Source organism: Bombina bombina, chromosome 5 (assembly GCF_027579735.1).
Source record: "Bombina bombina isolate aBomBom1 chromosome 5, aBomBom1.pri, whole genome shotgun sequence".
Classification (NCBI taxonomy): Eukaryota; Metazoa; Chordata; class Amphibia; order Anura; family Bombinatoridae; genus Bombina; species Bombina bombina.
In genome coordinates, this window is record NC_069503.1 from 436,459,546 (window position 1) to 436,480,849 (window position 21,304).

Consider the following 21,304-nt stretch of genomic DNA (forward strand, 5'->3'; position numbering starts at 1 on the left):
TGCCAAATGGAAGAGCAACAAATTGGTAATGCTTGTCTAGAAAACAAAATCTCAGAAACCGATAGTGATCTGGATGAATTGGAATGTGAAGATCAGCGTCCTGTAAGACAATTGCGGACATGTAATGACCTTGCTAAACAAAATGCAGAATAGTCCTTATAGTCACCACCTTGAAAGTTGGGACCCTTACAAAACGATTAAAAAACTACAGATCCAGAACTGGTCTGAATTAATTTTATTTATTTGGGATAATGAATAGATTTGAATAAAAGCCAAGACCCTGTTTCTGAAGCGGAACTGGTATAATCACCCCTGAAAGCTCCAGATCTGAAACACACTTCAGAAAAGCCTGAGCTTTCACAGGATTTGTTGGAACATGAGAGAAAAAGAATCTTCTCACAAGAGGTCTTAATCTGAAACCTATTCGATACACTTTAGAGACAATGCTGTGAATCCATTGATTCTGAACGGAATCTGCCCAAATCCTTTGAAACCATTTCAATCTGCCCCCCACTAGTTGAACTGGAATGAGGGCCACACCTTCATGCAGTCTTGGGGGCTGGCTTTGGCTTTTTATAAGGCTTGGATTTATTCCAACTTGAAGATGGCTTCCAATTGGAACCAGAGTCCTTAGGGGAAGGCGTGGTTTTCTGTTCTCTATTCTGACAAAAGGAACAAAACCGATTAGAAGCTTTAAATTTACCCTTAGACTTCTTATCTTGGGGCAAAAAAACTCCCTTCCCCAGTGATAGTGGAAATAATAGAATCCAACTGAGAACCAAATAAACTATTACCCTGGAAAGTGAGAGAGAGTAATCTAGATTTATATAGCATATCAGTATTCCATGATTTAAGCCATAAAGCTCTTCTAGCTAGAATAGCTAAAGACATAGATTTAACATCAATCTTGATATAAAAAATATCATTACAGATAAAATGATTAGCATGTTGAAGCAAACGAGCAATGCTAGAAAAATCAGAATCTGTTTCCTGATTTGCTAGGCTATCCAACAAAAAAGTTGATGTAGCCTGAGAATATAGCCAGAATGTAAATAAGCTTTTCTTAGCTAAGATTCAATCTTCCTATCTAAAGGATCCTTAAAAGAAGTACTATCTTCCATAGGAAGATTGAATCTTAGCTAAGGAAAGCTTATTTACATTCTGGCTATATTCTCAGGCTGCATCAACTTTTTTTGGCTAATTTGGAGTTTTGGGGAAAAGTCCCTAAGGTTGCTGGGGCTATTTCTACTCTTGCCAAGCATACTTAGGGACTTTTTCCCAAAACTCCAAATTAGCTGCTGGTGAAGGATATAACTACTTAAACCTAGAAGAAGGATTAAAAGAAGCACCAGGCTTAGACCATTCTTTAGCAATCACATCAGAAACGGCATCTGGAAGAGGAAAAACCTAGGGAGTAATCACAGGAGGTTTAAAAACAGAATTTAAACGCTTACTGGATTTGTTATCAAGAGGATCTGACTCCTCAATACCCAAAGTATCTAATACTTTTTTCAACAAAGACCGAATATATTCAATCTTAAAAATATAAGAAGATTTATCAACTTCAATGTCTGTAGTATGATCTTCTTAAACAGAGAGATCCTCTTCAGAGGAGGATATTTCAGTATGTTGTCGATCATCGCAAATTTAATCAGTTTTATGAGAAATTTTAAAAGACATTTTACGTTTATTAGAAGGTGGAATAGCAGACATAGCCTTCTGTATTGCATTAGCAATATCATTTTTCATATAAACAGGGATATAATGTACATTAGATGTTGAGGGAACAACAGACGCTGTACTAGTACTAATAGAAACATTATCGGCATGCAAAAGCTTATCATGATAACCGTTACATAATATAGTCACAGATATAATCTCAGCTAGCTTACAACAGATACAGTTAGCTTTGGTAGAACTGTGTTCAGGCAGCATGGTTCCTACAGTAGCTTCTGAGACAGGACCAGACTGTGACATCTTGCAAAATGTAAAATAAAAAATAACATTTAAACAAAATATCCAATTTCCTTATATAGCAGTTTCGAGAATGGGAAAAAATATGCATATGCTAAATAAGCAGAAAAGCATAGCCCTCCAGAATATAAAGAGAGCAGGGAACATAAAGAAAGTGGGGTAATATATTTTTTAAACAAATATATGGCGCCAAGTATGACTCATGACGCAAAGTGAAAAAATTTTGGCGCCAATCAACATCCGGAAATGACATAACTTGCGTCATAACAATCGCGACTTCGCGCCAAATAACCTAACATCAATAAAGACGCAGGAAATGATGAAACTTGCAACAATATAGACGCAAATTTGCGCCCAAAAAATTTTGCATTAATAAATAACAGCATTTTGCACCCTCGCAAGCCTAGATTTGCCCGCAAAATTAAGGAAAAACAAGTCAAATTGGAAAAAAAGACTAAACAACCAGGTAAGAAAATAACTTCCTAAAACATGATTCTCATATTGAAACTGTTAGACTGCAAAGGGAAACATACATAGACCTGACTCATGGCAAATATAAGTAAATACATATATTTAAAACTTTATATTAATACATAAAGTGCCAAACATAGCTGAGAGTGTCTTAAATAATGATACATACTTACCAAAGACACCCATCCACATATCGCAGACAGCCAAACCAGTACTGAAAACTATCAGCAGAGGTAATGGTATAAGACTGTATCGTCGATCTGAAAAGGGAGGTAGGAGATGAATCCCTACGACCAATAACAGAGAGCCCTTAAAAAAAGATTTCCAATGAGTGAAACCATAAAAATCAACAGGCAATACTCACATCCCTCTGACAAACACTGTACTCTGAGAGAAATTGGGCTTCAGAATGCTTAGAAGCGATTATCATAGAAGAAATCATAAAAAACATAATTTATGTAAGAACTTACCTGATAAATTCATTTCTTTCATATTAGCAAGAGTCCATGAGCTAGTGACGTATGGGATATACATTCCTACCAGGAGGGGCAAAGTTTCCCAAACCTTAAAATGCCTATAAATACACCCCTCACCACACCCACAAATCAGTTTAACGAATAGCCAAGAAGTGGGGTGATAAGAAAAAAAGTGCGAAGCATATAAAATAAGGAATTGGAATAATTGTGCTTTATACAAAAAAATCATAACCACCACAAAAAAGGGTGGGCCTCATGGACTCTTGTTAATATGAAAGAAATGAATTTATCAGGTAAGTTCTTACATAAATTATGTTTTCTTTCATGTAATTAACAAGAGTCCATGAGCTAGTGACGTATGGGATAATGACTACCCAAGATGTGGATCTTTCCACACAAGAGTCACTAGAGAGGGAGGGATAAAATAAAGACAGCCAATTCCTGCTGAAAATAATCCACACCCAAAATAAAGTTTAACGAAAAACATAAGCAGAAGATTCAAACTGAAACCGCTGCCTGAAGAACTTTTCTACCAAAAACTGCTTCAGAAGAAGAAAATACATCAAAATGGTAGAATTTAGTAAAAGTATGCAAAGAGGACCAAGTTGCTGCTTTGCAGATCTGGTCAACCGAAGCTTCATTCCTAAACGCCCAGGAAGTAGATACTGACCTAGTAGAATGAGCTGTAATTCTCTGAGGCGGAACTTTACCCGACTCAACATAGGCAAGATGAATTAAAGATTTCAACCAAGATGCCAAAGAAATGGCAGAAGCTTTCTGGCCTTTCCTAGAACCGGAAAAGATAACAAATAGACTAGAAGTCTTACGGAAAGATTTCGTAGCTTCAACATAATATTTCAAAGCTCTAACAACATCCAAAGAATGCAATGATTTCTCCTTAGAATTCTTAGGATTAGGACATAATGAAGGAACCACAATTTCTCTACTAATGTTGTTGGAATTCACAACCTTAGGTAAAAATTCAAAAGAAGTTCGCAACACCGCCTTATCCTGATGAAAAATCAGAAAAGGAGACTCACACGAAAGAGCAGATAATTCAGAAACTCTTCTAGCAGAAGAGATGGCCAAAAGGAACAAAACTTTCCAAGAAAGTAATTTAATGTCCAATGAATGCATAGGTTCAAACGGAGGAGCTTGAAGAGCTCCCAGAACCAAATTCAAACTCCATGGAGGAGAAATTGACTTAATGACAGGTTTTATACGAACCAAAGCTTGTACAAAACAATGAATATCAGGAAGAATAGCAATCTTTCTGCGAAAAAGAACAGAAAGAGCGGAGATTTGTCCTTTCAAAGAACTCGCGGACAAACCCTTATCTAAACCATCCTGAAGAAACTGTAAAATTCTCGGTATTCTAAAAGAATGCCAAGAAAAAAGATGAGAAAGACACCAAGAAATATAAGTCTTCCAGACTCTATAATATATCTCTCGAGATACAGATTTACGAGCCTGTAACATAGTATTAATCACGGAGTCAGAGAAACCTCTATGACCAAGAATCAAGCGTTCAATCTCCATACCTTTAAATTTAAGGATTCCAGATCCGGATGGAAAAAAGGACCTTGTGACAGAAGGTCTGGTCTTAACGGAAGAGTCCATGGTTGGCAAGATGCCATCCGGACAAGATCCGCATACCAAAACCTGTGAGGCCATGCCGGAGCTATTAGCAGAACAAACGAGCATTCCCTCAGAATCTTGGAGATTACTCTTGGAAGAAGAACTAGAGGCGGAAAGATATAGGCAGGATGATACTTCCAAGGAAGTGATAATGCATCCACTGCCTCCGCCTGAGGATCCCGGGATCTGGACAGATACCTGGGAAGTTTCTTGTTTAGATGAGAGGCCATCAGATCTATTTCTGGGAGCCCCCACATTTGAACAATCTGAAGAAATACCTCTGGGTGAAGAGACCATTCGCCCGGATGCAACGTTTGGCGACTGAGATAATCCGCTTCCCAATTGTCTACACCTGGGATATGAACCGCAGAGATTAGACAGGAGCTGGATTCCGCCCAAACCAGAATTCGAGATACTTCTTTCATAGCCAGAGGACTGTGAGTCCCTCCTTGATGATTGATGTATGCCACAGTTGTGACATTGTCTGTCTGAAAACAAATAAACGATTCTCTCTTCAGAAGAGGCCAAAACTGAAGAGCTCTGAAAATTGCACGGAGTTCCAAGATATTGATCGGTAATCTCACCTCCTGAGATTCCCAAACTCCTTGTGCCGTCAGAGATCCCCACACAGCTCCCCAACCTGTGAGACTTGCATCTGTTGAAATTACAGTCCAGGTCGGAAGAACAAAAGAAGCCCCCTGAATTAAACGATGGTGATCTGTCCACCACGTTAGAGAGTGCCGAACAATCGGTTTTAAAGATATTAATTGATATATCTTTGTGTAATCCCTGCACCATTGGTTCAGCATACAGAGCTGAAGAGGTCGCATGTGAAAACGAGCAAAGGGGATCGCGTCCGATGCAGCAGTCATAAGACCTAGAATTTCCATGCATAAGGCTACCGAAGGGAATGATTGAGACTGAAGGTTTCGACAGGCTGTAATCAATTTTAGACGTCTCTTGTCTGTTAAAGACAAAGTCATGGACACTGAATCTATCTGGAAACCCAGAAAGATTACCCTTGTTTGAGGAATCAAAGAACTTTTTGGTAAATTGATCCTCCAACCATGATCTTGAAGAAACAACACAAGTCGATTCGTATGAGACTCTGCTAAATGTAAAGACGGAGCAAGTACCAAGATATCGTCCAAATAAGGAAATACCACAATACCCTGTTCTCTGATTACAGACAGAAGGGCACCGAGAATCTTTGTGAAAATTCTTGGAGCTGTAGCAAGGCCAAACGGTAGAGCCACAAATTGGTAATGCTTGTCTAGAAAAGAGAATCTCAGGAACTGATAATGATCTGGATGAATCGGAATATGCAGATATGCATCCTGTAAATCTATTGTGGACATATAATTCCCTTGCTGAACAAAAGGCAATATAGTCCTTACAGTTACCATCTTGAACGTTGGTATCCTTACATAACGATTCAATAATTTTAGATCCAGAACTGGTCTGAAGGAATTCTCCTTCTTTGGTACAATGAAGAGATTTGAATAAAACCCCATCCCCTGTTCCGGAACTGGAACTGGCATAATTACTCCAGCCAACTCTAGATCTGAAACACAATTCAGAAATGCTTGAGCTTTCACTGGATTTACTGGGACATGGGAAAGAAAAAATCTCTTTGCAGGAGGTCTCATCTTGAAACCAATTCTGTACCCTTCTGAAACAATGTTCTGAATCCAAAGATTGTGAACAGAATTGATCCAAATTTCTTTGAAAAAACGTAACCTGCCCCCTACCAGCTGAACTGGAATGAGGGCCGTACCTTCATGTGAACTTAGAAGCAGGCTTTGCCTTTCTAGCAGGCTTGGATTTATTCCAGACTGGAGATGGTTTCCAAACTGAAACTGCTCCTGAGGACGAAGGATCAGGCTTTTGTTCTTTGTTGAAACGAAAGGAACGAAAACGATTATTAGCCCTGTTTTTACCTTTAGACTTTTTATCCTGTGGTAAAAAAGTTCCTTTCCCACCAGTAACAGTTGAAATAATAGAATCCAACTGAGAACCAAATAATTTGTTTCCCTGGAAAGAAATGGAAAGTAGAGTTGATTTAGAAGCCATATCAGCATTCCAAGTCTTAAGCCATAAAGCTCTTCTGGCTAAGATAGCCAGAGACATAAATCTAACATCAACTCTAATAATATCAAAAATGGCATCACAGATAAAATTATTAGCATGCTGGAGAAGAATAATAATATCATGAGAATCACGATTTGTTACTTGTTGCGCTAGAGTTTCCAACCAAAAAGTTGAAGCTGCAGCAACATCAGCCAATGATATAGCAGGTCTAAGAAGATTACCTGAACATAGATAAGCTTTTCTTAGAAAAGATTCAATTTTTCTATCTAAAGGATCCTTAAACGATGTACCATCTGACGTAGGAATGGTAGTACGTTTAGCAAGGGTAGAAATAGCACCATCAACTTTAGGGATTTTGTCCCAAAATTCTAACCTGTCAGTCGGAACAGGATATAATTGCTTAAAACGTTTAGAAGGAGTAAATGAATTACCCAATTTATCCCATTCCTTAGCAATTACTGCAGAAATAGCATTAGGAACAGGAAAGACTTCTGGAATAACCGCAGGAGCTTTAAAAACCTTATCCAAACGTATAGAATTAGTATCAAGAGGACTAGAATCCTCTATTTCTAAAGCAATTAGTACTTCTTTAAGTAAAGAGCGAATAAATTCCATCTTAAATAAATATGAAGATTTATCAGCATCAATCTCTGAGACAGAATCCTCTGAACCAGAAGAGTCCAAAGAATCAGAATGATGGTGTTCATTTAAAAATTCATCTGTAGAGAGAGAAGATTTAAAAGACTTTTTACGTTTACTAGAAGGAGAAATAACAGACAAAGCCTTCTTTATGGATTCAGAAACAAAATCTCTTATGTTATCAGGAACATTCTGCACCTTAGATGTTGAGGGAACTGCAACAGGCAATGGTACATCACTAAAGGAAATATTATCTGCTTTAACAAGTTTGTCATGACAATTATTACAAACAACAGCTGGAGGAATAGCTACCAAAAATTTACAGCAGATACACTTAGCTTTGGTAGATCCAGCAGGCAGAGGTTTTCCTGTAGTATCTTCTGGCTCAGATGCAACGTGAGACATCTTGCAATATGTAAGAGAAAAAACAACATATAAAGCAAAATAGATCAAATTCCTTATAAGACAGTTTCAGGAATGGGAAAAAAATGCCAAACATCAAGCTTCTAGCAACCAGAAGCAAATGAAAAATGAGACTGAAATAATGTGGAGACAAAAGCGACGCCCATATTTTTTGGCGCCAAATAAGACGCCCACATTATTTGGCGCCTAAATGCTTTTGGCGCCAAAAATGACGCCACATCCGGAACGCCGAAATTTTTGGCGCAAAATAACGTCAAAAAATGACGCAACTTCCGGCGACACGTATGACGCCGGAAACGGAAAAGAATTTTTGCGCCAAAAAAGTCCGCGCCAAAAAATGACGCAATAAAATGAAGCATTTTCAGCCCCCGCGAGCCTAACAGCCCACAGGGAAAAAAGTCAAATTTTTGAGGTAAGAAAAAATATGATAATTTAAAGCATAATCCCAAATATGAAACTGACTGTCTGGAAATAAGGAAAGTTGAACATTCTGAGTCAAGGCAAATAAATGTTTGAATACATATATTTAGAACTTTATAAATAAAGTGCCCAACCATAGCTTAGAGTGTCACAGAAAATAAGACTTACTTACCCCAGGACACTCATCTACATGTTTGTAGAAAGCCAAACCAGTACTGAAACGAGAATCAGTAGAGGAAATGGTAGATATAAGAGTATATCGTCGATCTGAAAAGGGAGGTAAGAGATGAATCTCTACGACCGATAACAGAGAACCTTATGAAATAGACCCCGTAGAAGGAGATCACTGCATTCAATAGGCAATACTCTCCTCACATCCCTCTGACATTCACTGCACGCTGAGAGGAAAACCGGGCTCCAACTTGCTGCGGAGCGCATATCAACGTAGAATCTAGCACAAACTTACTTCACCACCTCCCTTGGAGGCAAAGTTTGTAAAACTGATTTGTGGGTGTGGTGAGGGGTGTATTTATAGGCATTTTAAGGTTTGGGAAACTTTGCCCCTCCTGGTAGGAATGTATATCCCATACGTCACTAGCTCATGGACTCTTGTTAATTACATGAAAGAAACTAAGCACAAACTTACTTCACCACCTCCACAGGAGGCAAAGTTTGTAAAAACTGAAGTATGTGTGTGGTGGGAGGTGTATTTATAGGCATTTTGAGGTTTGGGAAACTTTGCCCCCTCCTGGTAGGAATGTATATCCCATACGTCACTAGCTCATGGACTCTTGCCATTTACATGAAAGAAATTTATTTTTCCCCATATCGCCCAGCCCTAATATATATATATATATATATATATATATATATATATATATATATATATATATATATATACACATACACACACACACTCATATATACATCTTTAACATGTATATGTAAGCATCTCTATGTTAAAGCCCTTTGTCTGCTTTTTTTTCTCTAACACCTGAGACCTCATATCTTTGAGCCTTTATAACTTTTTTGTGCAATTTTTTTACGAATTATTATTAGATGGTGTTATTATGAGTGTAACTGTACTCCAACATATTTTTGATGTGTTTTGTGAGACTTTTTTGTTTCGCAAAACAGTTAACCAGAGCTCTGAGGTCGAGCTAACCAGACACGTGTTAACTTCAATTGCACTCAAACGATCACGTTTACTTTCAACTTGTAATACAAGCGAAAAACCCGACACGCGCAAACAGCTGCGATTAACTTAGTTTAGCTTGCCACTCATGATCTAGCCCTATATAAGTAAAACCTTATTTGAAGGGACAGTCTAGATCCAATACTTTATTACTTACGGTTACATACCAGACAAGCATCTTGCAACAGGTTTCACTATAAGCTTGTAAGAAGTACATGAAACTTTTAAATGATTATTGTTTGTTAGCAGCTGAAAAACATAATTTATGCTTACCTGATAAATTCCTTTCTTCTGTTGTGTGATCAGTCCACGGGTCATCATTACTTCTGGGATATAACTCCTCCCCAACAGGAAATGCAAGAGGATTCACCCAGCAGAGCTGCATATAGCTCCTCCCCTCTACGTCAGTCCCAGTCATTCGACCAAGAATCAACGAGAAAGGAGTAACCAAGGGTGAAGTGGTGACTGGAGTATAATTTAAAAGATATTTACCTGCCTTAAAAACAGGGCGGGCCGTGGACTGATCACACAACAGAAGAAAGGAATTTATCAGGTAAGCATAAATTATGTTTTCTTCTGTTATGTGTGATCAGTCCACGGGTCATCATTACTTCTGGGATACCAATACCAAAGCAAAAGTACACGGATGACGGGAGGGATAGGCAGGCTCATTATACAGAAGGAACCACTGCCTGAAGAACCTTTCTCCCAAAAATAGCCTCCGAAGAAGCAAAAGTGTCAAATTTGTAAAATTTGGAAAAAGTATGAAGCGAAGACCAAGTTGCAGCCTTGCAAATCTGTTCAACAGAGGCCTCATTCTTAAAGGCCCAAGTGGAAGCCACAGCTCTAGTGGAGTGAGCTGTAATTCTTTCAGGAGGCTGCTGTCCAGCAGTCTCATAGGCTAAACGTATTATGCTACGAAGCCAGAAAGAGAGAGAGGTAGCAGAAGCTTTTTGACCTCTCCTCTGTCCAGAATAAACGACAAACAGGGAAGAAGTTTGGCGAAAATCTTTAGTTGCCTGCAAGTAGAACTTGAGGGCACGAACTACATCCAGATTGTGTAGAAGACGTTCCTTCTTTGAAGAAGGATTTGGACACAAGGATGGAACAACAATCTCTTGATTGATATTCCTGTTAGTGACTACCTTAGGTAAGAACCCAGGTTTAGTACGCAGAACTACCTTGTCTGAGTGAAAAATCAGATAAGGAGAATCCCAATGTAATGCTGATAACTCAGAGACTCTTCGAGCCGAGGAAATAGCCATTAAAAAGAGAACTTTCCAAGATAACAATTTTATATCAATGGAATGAAGGGGTTCAAACGGAACACCCTGTAAAACGTTAAGAACTAAGTTTAAACTCCATGGCGGAGCAACAGCTTTAAACACAGGCTTGATCCTAGCTAAAGCCTGACAAAAAGCCTGGACGTCTGGATTTTCTGACAGACGCCTGTGTAACAAGATGGACAGAGCTGAAATCTGTCCCTTTAATGAACTAGCTGATAAACCCTTTTCTAAACCTTCTTGTAGAAAGGACAATATTCTAGGGATCCTAACCTTACTCCAGGAGTAACGTTTGGATTCGCACCAGTATAGGTATTTACGCCATATTTTATGGTAAATCTTTCTGGTAACAGGCTTCCTAGCCTGTATCAGGGTATCAATAACCGACTCAGAAAAACCACGTTTTGATAAAATCAAGCGTTCAATTTCCAAGCAGTCAGTTTCAGAGAAGTTAGATTTTGATGTTTGAATGGACCCTGTATCAGAAGGTCCTGTCTTAGAGGTAGAGACCAAGGCGGACAGGATGACATGTCCACTAGATCTGCATACCAAGTCCTGCGTGGCCATGCAGGCGCTATTAGAATCACTGATGCTCTCTCCTGTTTGATTTTGGCAATCAATCGAGGAAGCAGCGGGAAGGGTGGAAACACATAAGCCATCCCGAAGTTCCAAGGTGCTGTCAAAGCATCTATCAGAACCGCTCCCGGATCCCTGGATCTGGACCCGTAGTGAGGAAGTTTGGCGTTCTGGCGAGACGCCATGAGATCTATCTCTGGTTTGCCCCAACGTCGAAGTATTTGGGCAAAGACCTCCGGATGAAGTTCCCACTCTCCCGGATGAAAAGTCTGGCGACTCAAGAAATCCGCCTCCCAGTTCTCCACTCCCGGGATGTGGATTGCTGACAGGTGGCAAGAGTGAGACTCTGCCCAGCGAATTATCTTTGATACTTCCATCATTGCTAGGGAGCTTCTTGTCCCTCCCTGATGGTTGATGTAAGCTACAGTCGTGATATTGTCCGACTGAAACCTGATGAACCCCCGAGTTGTTAATTGGGGCCAAGCCAGAAGGGCATTGAGAACTGCTCTCAATTCCAGAATGTTTATTGGAAGGAGACTCTCCTCCTGATTCCATAATCCCTGAGCCTTCAGAGAATTCCAGACAGCGCCCCAACCTAGTAGACTGGCGTCTGTTGTTACAATTGTCCAGTCTGGCCTGCTGAATGGCATCCCCCTGGACAGGTGTGGCCGATAAAGCCACCATAGAAGAGAATTTCTGGTCTCTTGATTCAGATTCAGAGTAGGGGACAAATCTGAGTAATCCCCATTCCACTGACTTAGCATGCACAATTGCAGCGGTCTGAGGTGTAGGCGTGCAAAAGGTACTATGTCCATTGCCGCTACCATTAAGCCGATCACCTCCATGCATTGAGCTACTGACGGGTGTTGAATGGAATGAAGGACACGGCATGCATCTTGAAGCTTTGTTAACCTGTCTTCTGTCAGGTAAATCTTCATTTCTACAGAATCTATAAGAGTCCCCAAGAATGGAACCCTTGTGAGAGGAAAAAGAGAACTCTTCTTTTCGTTCACTTTCCATCCATGCGACCTTAGAAATGCCAGAACTAACTCTGTATGAGACTTGGCAGTTTGAAAGCTTGAAGCTTGTATTAGAATGTCGTCTAGGTACGGAGCTACCGAAATCCCTCGCGGTCTTAGTACCGCCAGAAGGGCACCCAGAACCTTTGTGAAGATTCTTGGGGCCGTAGCCAATCCGAATGGAAGAGCTACAAACTGGTAGTGCCTGTCTAGGAAGGCAAACCGTAGGTACCGGTGATGATCTTTGTGAATCGGTATGTGAAGGTAAGCATCTTTTAAATCCACTGTGGTCATGTACTGACCCTTTTGGATCATGGGTAAGATTGTCCGAATAGTTTCCATTTTGAACGATGGAACTCTTAGGAATTTGTTTAGAATCTTTAAATCTAAGATTGGCCTGAAAGTTCCCTCTTTTTTGGGAACCACAAACAGGTTTGAGTAGAACCCTTGTCCTTGTTCCGACCGCGGAACCGGATGGATCACTCCCATTAATAACAGATCTTGTACACAGCGTAGAAACGCTTCTTTCTTTATCTGGTTTGTTGACAACCTTGACAGATGAAATCTCCCTCTTGGGGGAGATAATTTGAAGTCTAGAAGGTATCCCTGAGATATGATCTCTAGCGCCCAGGGATCCTGAACATCTCTTGCCCAGGCCTGGGCGAAGAGAGAAAGTCTGCCCCCCACTAGATCCGGTCCCGGATCGGGGGCTCTCGGTTCATGCTGTCTTTGGGGCAGCAGCAGGTTTCCTGGCCTGTTTGCCCTTGTTCCAGGACTGGTTAGGCTTCCAGCCTTGCCTGTAACGAGCAACAGCTCCTTCCTGTTTTGGTGCAGTGGAGGTTGATGCTGCTCCTGTTTTGAAATTCCGAAAGGGACGAAAATTAGACTGTCTAGCCTTAGCTTTGGCTTTGTCTTGAGGTAGGGCGTGGCCCTTACCTCCTGTAATGTCAGCGATAATTTCTTTCAAACCGGGCCCAAATAAAGACTGCCCCTTGAAAGGTATATTAAGTAATTTGGACTTAGAAGTAACATCAGCTGACCAGGATTTTAGCCACAGCGCCCTACGTGCCTGTATGGCGAATCCTGAGTTCTTAGCCGTAAGTTTGGTTAAATGTACTACGGCCTCCGAAATGAATGAATTAGCTAGTTTAAGGACTCTAAGCCTGTCCATAATGTCGTCTAGCGTAGATGAACTAAGGTTCTCTTCCAGAGACTCAATCCAAAATGCTGCCGCAGCCGTAATCGGCGCGATACATGCAAGGGGTTGCAATATAAAACCTTGTTGAACAAACATTTTCTTAAGGTAACCCTCTAATTTTTTATCCATTGGATCTGAAAAAGCACAGCTATCCTCCACCGGGATAGTGGTACGCTTAGCTAAAGTAGAAACTGCTCCCTCCACCTTAGGGACCGTTTGCCATAAGTCCCGAGTGGTGGCGTCTATTGGAAACATCTTTCTAAATATTGGAGGGGGTGAGAACGGCACACCGGGTCTATCCCACTCCTTAGTAACAATTTCAGTTAATCTCTTAGGTATAGGAAAAACGTCAGTACTCGCCGGTACCGCAAAGTATTTATCCAACCTACACAGTTTCTCTGGTATTGCAACGGTGTTACAATCATTGAGAGCTGCTAAGACCTCCCCTAGTAATACACGGAGGTTCTCCAATTTAAATTTAAAATTTGAAATATCTGAATCCAATCTGTTTGGATCAGAACCGTCACCCACAGAATGAAGCTCTCCGTCCTCATGCTCTGCAAGCTGTGACGCAGTATCAGACATGGCCCTAGTATTGTCAGCGCACTCTGTTCTCACCCCAGAGTGATCACGCTTGCCTCTTAGTTCTGGTAATTTAGACAAAACTTCAGTCATAACAGTAGCCATATCATGTAATGTTATCTGTAATGGCCGCCCAGATGTACTAGGCGCCATAATATCACGCACCTCCCGGGCGGGAGATGCAGGTACTGCCGCGTGAGGCGAGTTAGTCGGCATAACTCTCCCCTCGCAGTTTGGTGAAATTTGTTCACATTGTACAGATTGACTTTTATTTAAAGTAGCATCAATACAGTTAGTACATAAATTTCTATTGGGCTCCACCTTGGCATTGGAACAAATGACACAGATATCTTCCTCTGAGTCAGACATGTTTAACACACTAGCAATAACTTGCAACCTGGTTATAATCTTTTTTAGCAAAAACGTACTGTGCCTCAAGGAGGTACTAAACGATTAAATGACAGTTGAGATAATGAACTGAAAAACAGTTATAGCATCAAACTTTAAAACAACACAACTTTTAGCAAAGGTTTGTTCCCATTAGTAAAATAACAATAATTAAATTTGACATAAAAATTACAGAGCAACGTTTTTATTCACAGTCAATATAAAATTCTCACAGCTCTGCTGAGAGAATATACCTCCCTCCAAAGAAGTTTGAAGACCCCTGAGATCTGTCAGAGATGAACCGGATCATGCAGGAAATATAAGAGTAGCTGACTGGAAATTTTTGATGCGTAGCAAAGAGTGCCAAAAACGGCCCCTCCCTCTCATACACAGCAGTGAAGAGAAACGAAACTGTCACAATTAAAAGCAAACAACTGCCAAGTGGAAAATAATGCCCAAATATTTATTCACTCAGTACCTCAGCAATGTAAACGATTCTACATTCCAGCAAAAACGTTTAACATGATAAATACTTATTAAAAGGATTAGTGACCTTTAACAGAGTAGTTCCGGTGAAATACCATCCCCAGAATACTGAAGTGTATACATACATGTCATTATAACGGTATGGCAGGATTTTCTCATCAATTCCATTCAGAAAATAAAAACTGCTACATACCTCAATGCAGATTCATCTGCCCGCTGTCCCCTGATCTGAAGCTTTTACCTCCCTCAGATGGCCGAGAACAGCAATATGATCTTAACTACTCCGGTTAAAATCATAGTAAAAAACTCTGGTAGATTCTTCTTCAAACTCTGCCAGAGAAGTAATAACACGCTCCGGTGCTATTGTAAAATAACAAACTTTTGATTGAAGTCATAAAAACTAAGTATAATCACCATAGTCCTCTCACACATCCTATCTAGTCGTTGGGTGCAAGAGAATGACTGGGACTGACGTAGAGGGGAGGAGCTATATGCAGCTCTGCTGGGTGAATCCTCTTGCATTTCCTGTTGGGGAGGAGTTATATCCCAGAAGTAATGATGACCCGTGGACTGATCACACATAACAGAAGAAATGGCCACCAAGCCTCACCAACACCTTTCTTCTTTTCCAGTTAGATGTTTTCTTGCATGACAGTTTAGCAGTGCACTTTAATATTTTTTAGATGGCTATTTCAAATTGCACATGCAGAAATCAGCGTATGCAAGTAGGAAAACTTATTCACAAGTCGATCATTATTGGAGAAACTTAACATACCAAAATATACACACAATAGGTGGGCGGAGCTTGATGACCATTTCCGGCTACTAATAAAATATGAATACAATAAGTAATCAAAATTATGTATTGACTGTCCCTATAATTTAACCCAGCATAACAGTATACGGTTTAGATCCTGCTATCACACATACGTTTTGAGTACAGTGTCCCCTTAAGAAAACAGACAGGACATATAAATCAGTACAGGCGTACCTCGAATATTTTGCGGCTTTGGTTCCTGACCACCGCAATAAAGCGAATATAGCAATAAAGTGAGTCACACTCATTTTTTGTCCCCCAGTGCATATAAAAGTTCATATTTACACTATACTGTAGTCTATTAAGTGTGTAACAGCATTATGTCTAAAAAAATCAATGTACATACCTTGATTAAAAAATACTTTATTGATAAAAAATGCTAACCATTATCTGATCTTTTTGCAGGTGGTGTGTGTATATGTTGGAAAAATGGCGCCGATAGTCTTGCTCGACACATGGTTGCCACAAACCTTCAATTTGTAAAAAATAAAATGAGGTATGCCTGTAGATGCCATGTAATTATTCTTTAATTCCAAATGGACTTTAAAACATGATTGTCCATATAACGGATATCACAATTTAAATACTGACATTCTCCCTTCTTTTTATTACTGTAAGCTAATGAATCACTTGGTTAAATATAGATATTCACAGCTGCTACAAAACAAAGATCAACACCACACTGGCATTTTGAAAATGATGAAACTTTTACTTCAAACTGACAAATTACACTTACCTCTATTATAGCCTTCATTACTAAGCCTGCACCCTTCACAATAGCCATGGAGGGATGCTGAAATAATATGGTGGGAGAAAATGATACCGTTAAACAGATTAATCAGCAGTAATTTAACATACAGCTATGATTTTATCTTAACACTCCCCTTCTCTCTCTTAGACTAACTGCCATGTGCTCCCTCTTCCTAAAAGGAAACACAGTATAAAGATTTCAAAACTGGAGGGTTAATAGGTTTTTACTTTAGACACCATGGTTTAGGGGTTGTTACAGTACTTGTATATACAAATATGCTGAATGTAATACACTTATTGGATCATCATACAATGCTACATGCACCCTATGTGTACGATATTTAAATGTATTGTACTGTAAATGTATGGATGACGGTTTGTTATACTGGGTAGAGGGTTGCTGTCACTGTGATGGGAGCTGTCACTGTGATGGGAGGGTCTAATAATTATACAATATCTGAGTGCGGAATTGTCTGAGGGTGTCCAGAAAGGATACCAAGAGAATAAAACAAATTTGATCATAGAAGTAAATTGGAAAGGTGTTTTTCGAATTGAATACTCAATCGGAATCATGAAATACAAATTTTGGGTTTTATAGGTCTTTAAATTGACATAAAACATGTTGAGATCTGTGCATATCCTAAAAGGGATAATTAAGTAAAAACATTAAAAAAAAAAAAAATTGCTGGCAAGTATTTTAAAATAATTTTCAAAAATAAGCAAAATGAATTACATAGCATGCTGTCTGGGGTAGGCTGCTCCACCCCCCTCATTAGTGTTTAGACACAGGCATTGCATTTCAACTGAGTACACAGCTTCTAGACATGTTCTAGCAGATAATCACTGTGCACTTTTGCATTCTACCAAACAGTAGATATAGATACAGCCATAGAAGGAAATGTGTGTGTGTGTTGGGGGGGGGGGGGGAGTTAGAACTGTACAATTCGTAAACTTAAAAGAATGGGCTAATGGCAAGGCACTGCAGTATAAATTTGCAGGTAAAGTAATTAAAGTACATATTATATTTTGTCTCTATCCCAACTTGTTTAATGTCCCTTTAATTAGGCAGGGTGAACCTTGGTATTTACACTTTGAGTACAAAAGTAAAATGTTCAGATTCTTGGTACTTTCATACACATAGGTAGGTAGCAATCACTATGCAAAACATTTTTTATATCCCTTTAAGAAATGACTTCAAATAGGGTACAAAAAGGCATCTTTTTTTTACATAAAATATAAAACATAATTAACATTAAAAATACAGAGCTATAAAATGGGTGCCTGGTATCTATTTTTATATTTTTAATTATATAAAGATATATCCCTTATGAAAAAAAAATTAAGCTAACACTCAGCATCTAAGCTAGTGATTATTAGCTGTGGTGTTGGGACACCCTTTGGTGTGACAGTCCACATTTAAGGGTGACATATTTACTGTAATATTGTCTAAATATACACACCTCTTAAGTCACAGTGCAAAAATGTCAAAATTGTGGCAGTGGTACCCTTCAAAGGTATCACTGAGTATGCAAAAAAAAAAGTAGTAATATCAATTTGCACTCTCAGGACATGTTTATTATATTTTGGGGGTACCCAACAATAGCTAGTAAAGTAAAGCTTGTGCACTTGTGCAAATTCTCAAATGTAAAAAAAGAAATAAGGAAAAATATGATGAGAGAAACCCTTACACATAGCTATAGCACTCCCTGGTAACATAAGGTAGCTTTAGACGAGTTTGTCTCTGTAACTGCTAAATCCAGTAGTGTTTCTGTTCACGCCTCTATTATATATATATATATTAGTTTTGCTAATGTATTGAGCTTGCATCCTAGTGAGGCTGAAATGCTCTTTTATAGCCCAAGTGTTTTGCACAATTTTATTGCTTAGAACAGTGAACCGCTAGCCATAATAGGCCACAATTAAGGAAGAAAAGAAAGAAATTATCAGGGTTATGAACTAGTTTTGCAAATTATTAGAAAGCAAACAGTTTTAAATGTATTTTGTATGTAGGCGATATATAGGAATCATATATAAAACATTTATGTCCGTTTAATAGCAGTATTCATCAGAGGCTGTTTGTGATTCTGTATCATACATACTGGTGGCAATCAAGTTGAGAATCCATGACCTGTGTTAAAAGATTCATCAAACTTGGGTAACAGCGAACGCCCCACCGTGCGGATTACAATTTATCTTAATCTACAACTTAATGCTCAGAAACTAAGCAGGACATTAATCCTAACGCACCTTACAAGGTCACATGAGGATGCAAATTAACACAGCCAATAAAACTGCCTAATACACAGCAGAGGCATGCAACAGGAACCAGAATTACTCCAAATAATATAACATAATTAGCGCTGCGGAATCTGTTGGCGCTCTACAAATAACCGATAATAATAATAAGAAGAAATTATCACTGCAACATACCATGTGACTGTCTGTTGCCTCTGCACAATACTGTCCATACTCAGAGATGGGAAAATATCCCTTATGGTCAGTTATAAGCATTCTTAGGGCAAGATTTATGATGAGGCGAATGCCCCGATCGGTTACAGGCTCGCTCATTTGAGACTGCAACTGAAATGTAAGTAACAGCGTCATACACTCGGCCAAACTTACGTTAGTGGGTGAAAATCACCCACATTAGACCTGAGTGATTGACAAGCTCTACTGTCACATGTGAGGGTAGGGGGGCCGCACTGCATGAGTGTTTTCTGCCCCAAAACTTGTGATCAAGCGCGGACAGGTTTGCAACTTGTAAATCCTATCCACCTGCAGATTAATAAATCTTGCCCTTAGTATATTACTACACATTTTGAATATTACTCTCTAGCATCATTTAATTAAAGTAGTTGCAAAAGATCAGTATTAGAAAAAAGCATTTAAAACTGTTGTTTTGAATGTCTATAATATTTGGTGCAAAATCACAATTCATACTTAAAAGTTTTTGAAACAAAGAATGAAAAATCAGAAGTTTGGACACTATTGTGCTTAGGAGAACTAAATAAAACGAAGATGTCTTCTTAGAATAAAAAAAAAAAAAAAAAAAGAAAAGATAAAAAGCAGCAATGAGAGTATCTACATCCTGCAGTTTGTTGCACAGATTAAGACGGTTATGATACTTAAAACGTGTAGTGTATTGTTCCTAGGGATTATTCAAGAAAACTATAGGATACAAAGCTGCATCTTTTGTTAAAAAAAAAGAAAAGAAAAAGAAAAAAAACACATGGTGTTCCTTGCATCTGTACCAGAGCAGTTACGGTTCATGTACAGCGTCATCTTAATCATACTAATCAATGAAAGAAGACATCTCTTGAAATACTTTTCTTTGACTGGCCACCCAAAACATCCATAAATCCTGCTTCAGTACAATACTTCACTAATCCCTTCAAAATTAACCCAAACTGACTTCCATCAAACTAGCCTCACCAACAAACACAAACTTTGCTCCTTTCTTCTTCCACAGAAGCTGAGGCATCTGCTCTGTTATCAATCATTTATCAACCTGTCCCCATTATCCTACGCCCTCAAACTGCTGGCCTGTCTTTCATCTACATCAATCCTGCCACACATATTAAAACAGGCACTCGCCCATCATCCACATATTAATAAAAATCCATTTTTAGCTTCCCCTCCAATTACCACCCTCCTCTCTCTATTCCATCATGCCTAAGTTTCATGTAAGGCACTAACCATACCTTCAGCGTATGCTTCTCTGGCACATCCTCTACCCCACTCTCTGTAGGGGTTCTATAAGGCTCAGTCCTAGCTCTTCATCTCACTTCAGTGTACATACAGTATCATACCTAGGAGCCTTCATCTGTAGGCTGCAGTATAACTAGCATGAGGACAAGCTCTTCACCAAAACGTCTCATATTCCTTGCTCTCTCTCTATTAAACCAGTACCTCATCTCTCCTCCTCCATGTTTTCTTTCAAACCATCTTCCTTCATCCACTATCCCACCTCCTTGAATATTGATTGCTGTTGATAACATAATTGATTCAACCTTGTAATACCCATTGCCTTGGGGTATCTTAGATCTAGTACTTTAATGTGCTTATCACATTTAGTTGCTTCCCAATTCCCCTCTATACCATAACAATTATTTCTAAAAATCATTATTTTTTCACGCAGCTTTAATTCTATTTATGCCTCATTTCCAGCCTTGAGTACTGCAACTTCATCACACTAGTCTCCCAAGATACAGCTTGTCCTACTGTAATACATCACTAACGCCTCTGACAGACTAATCTTCCTTACACACCCTTCCTCATGTGCTACATCTCTCGCTGAGTCTTTCAATGGATTTTCTTATCAATAATAAAAATCACAATCTTGAACTTTCTAGAACTTTACTTGTTTACTCTTTATAAAGAATAATAACAGAATTTATGTTTACCTGATAAATTACTTTCTCCAACGGTGTGTCCGGTCCACGGCGTCATCCTTACTTGTGGGATATTCTCTTCCCCAACAGGAAATGGCAAAGAGCCCAGCAAAGCTGGTCACATGATCCCTCCTAGGCTCCGCCTTCCCCAGTCATTCGACCGACGTAAAGGAGGAATATTTGCATAGGAGAAACCATATGATACCGTGGTGACTGTAGTTAAAGAAAATAAATTATCAGACCTGATTAAAAAAACCAGGGCGGGCCGTGGACCGGACACACCGTTGGAGAAAGTAATTTATCAGGTAAACATAAATTCTGTTTTCTCCAACATAGGTGTGTCCGGTCCACGGCGTCATCCTTACTTGTGGGAACCAATACCAAAGCTTTAGGACACGGATGAAGGGAGGGAGCAAATCAGGTCACCTAGATGGAAGGCACCACGGCTTGCAAAACCTTTCTCCCAAAAATAGCCTCAGAAGAAGCAA

The 21,304-nt window shown here is 39.3% G+C and overlaps 1 protein-coding gene across 4 annotated transcripts in view; it reads right to left on the minus strand.

Moving 5' to 3' along the window:
• The window catches only part of DNAJC13 (DnaJ heat shock protein family (Hsp40) member C13), a 709,325-nt gene that overhangs the window by 311,675 nt on the left and 376,346 nt on the right, over positions 1 to 21,304 (minus strand). For all 4 annotated transcript variants that reach the window (XR_008402530.1, XM_053714290.1, XM_053714292.1 and 1 more), the window contains exon 16: positions 16,412 to 16,468. Coding sequence is in view for 3 of the 4 variants with exons in the window: in XM_053714290.1 (XP_053570265.1) it covers positions 16,412 to 16,468 (57 nt within the window). In the remaining variant the exon portion in view is untranslated. The remainder of the gene's footprint in view (positions 1 to 16,411; positions 16,469 to 21,304) is intronic.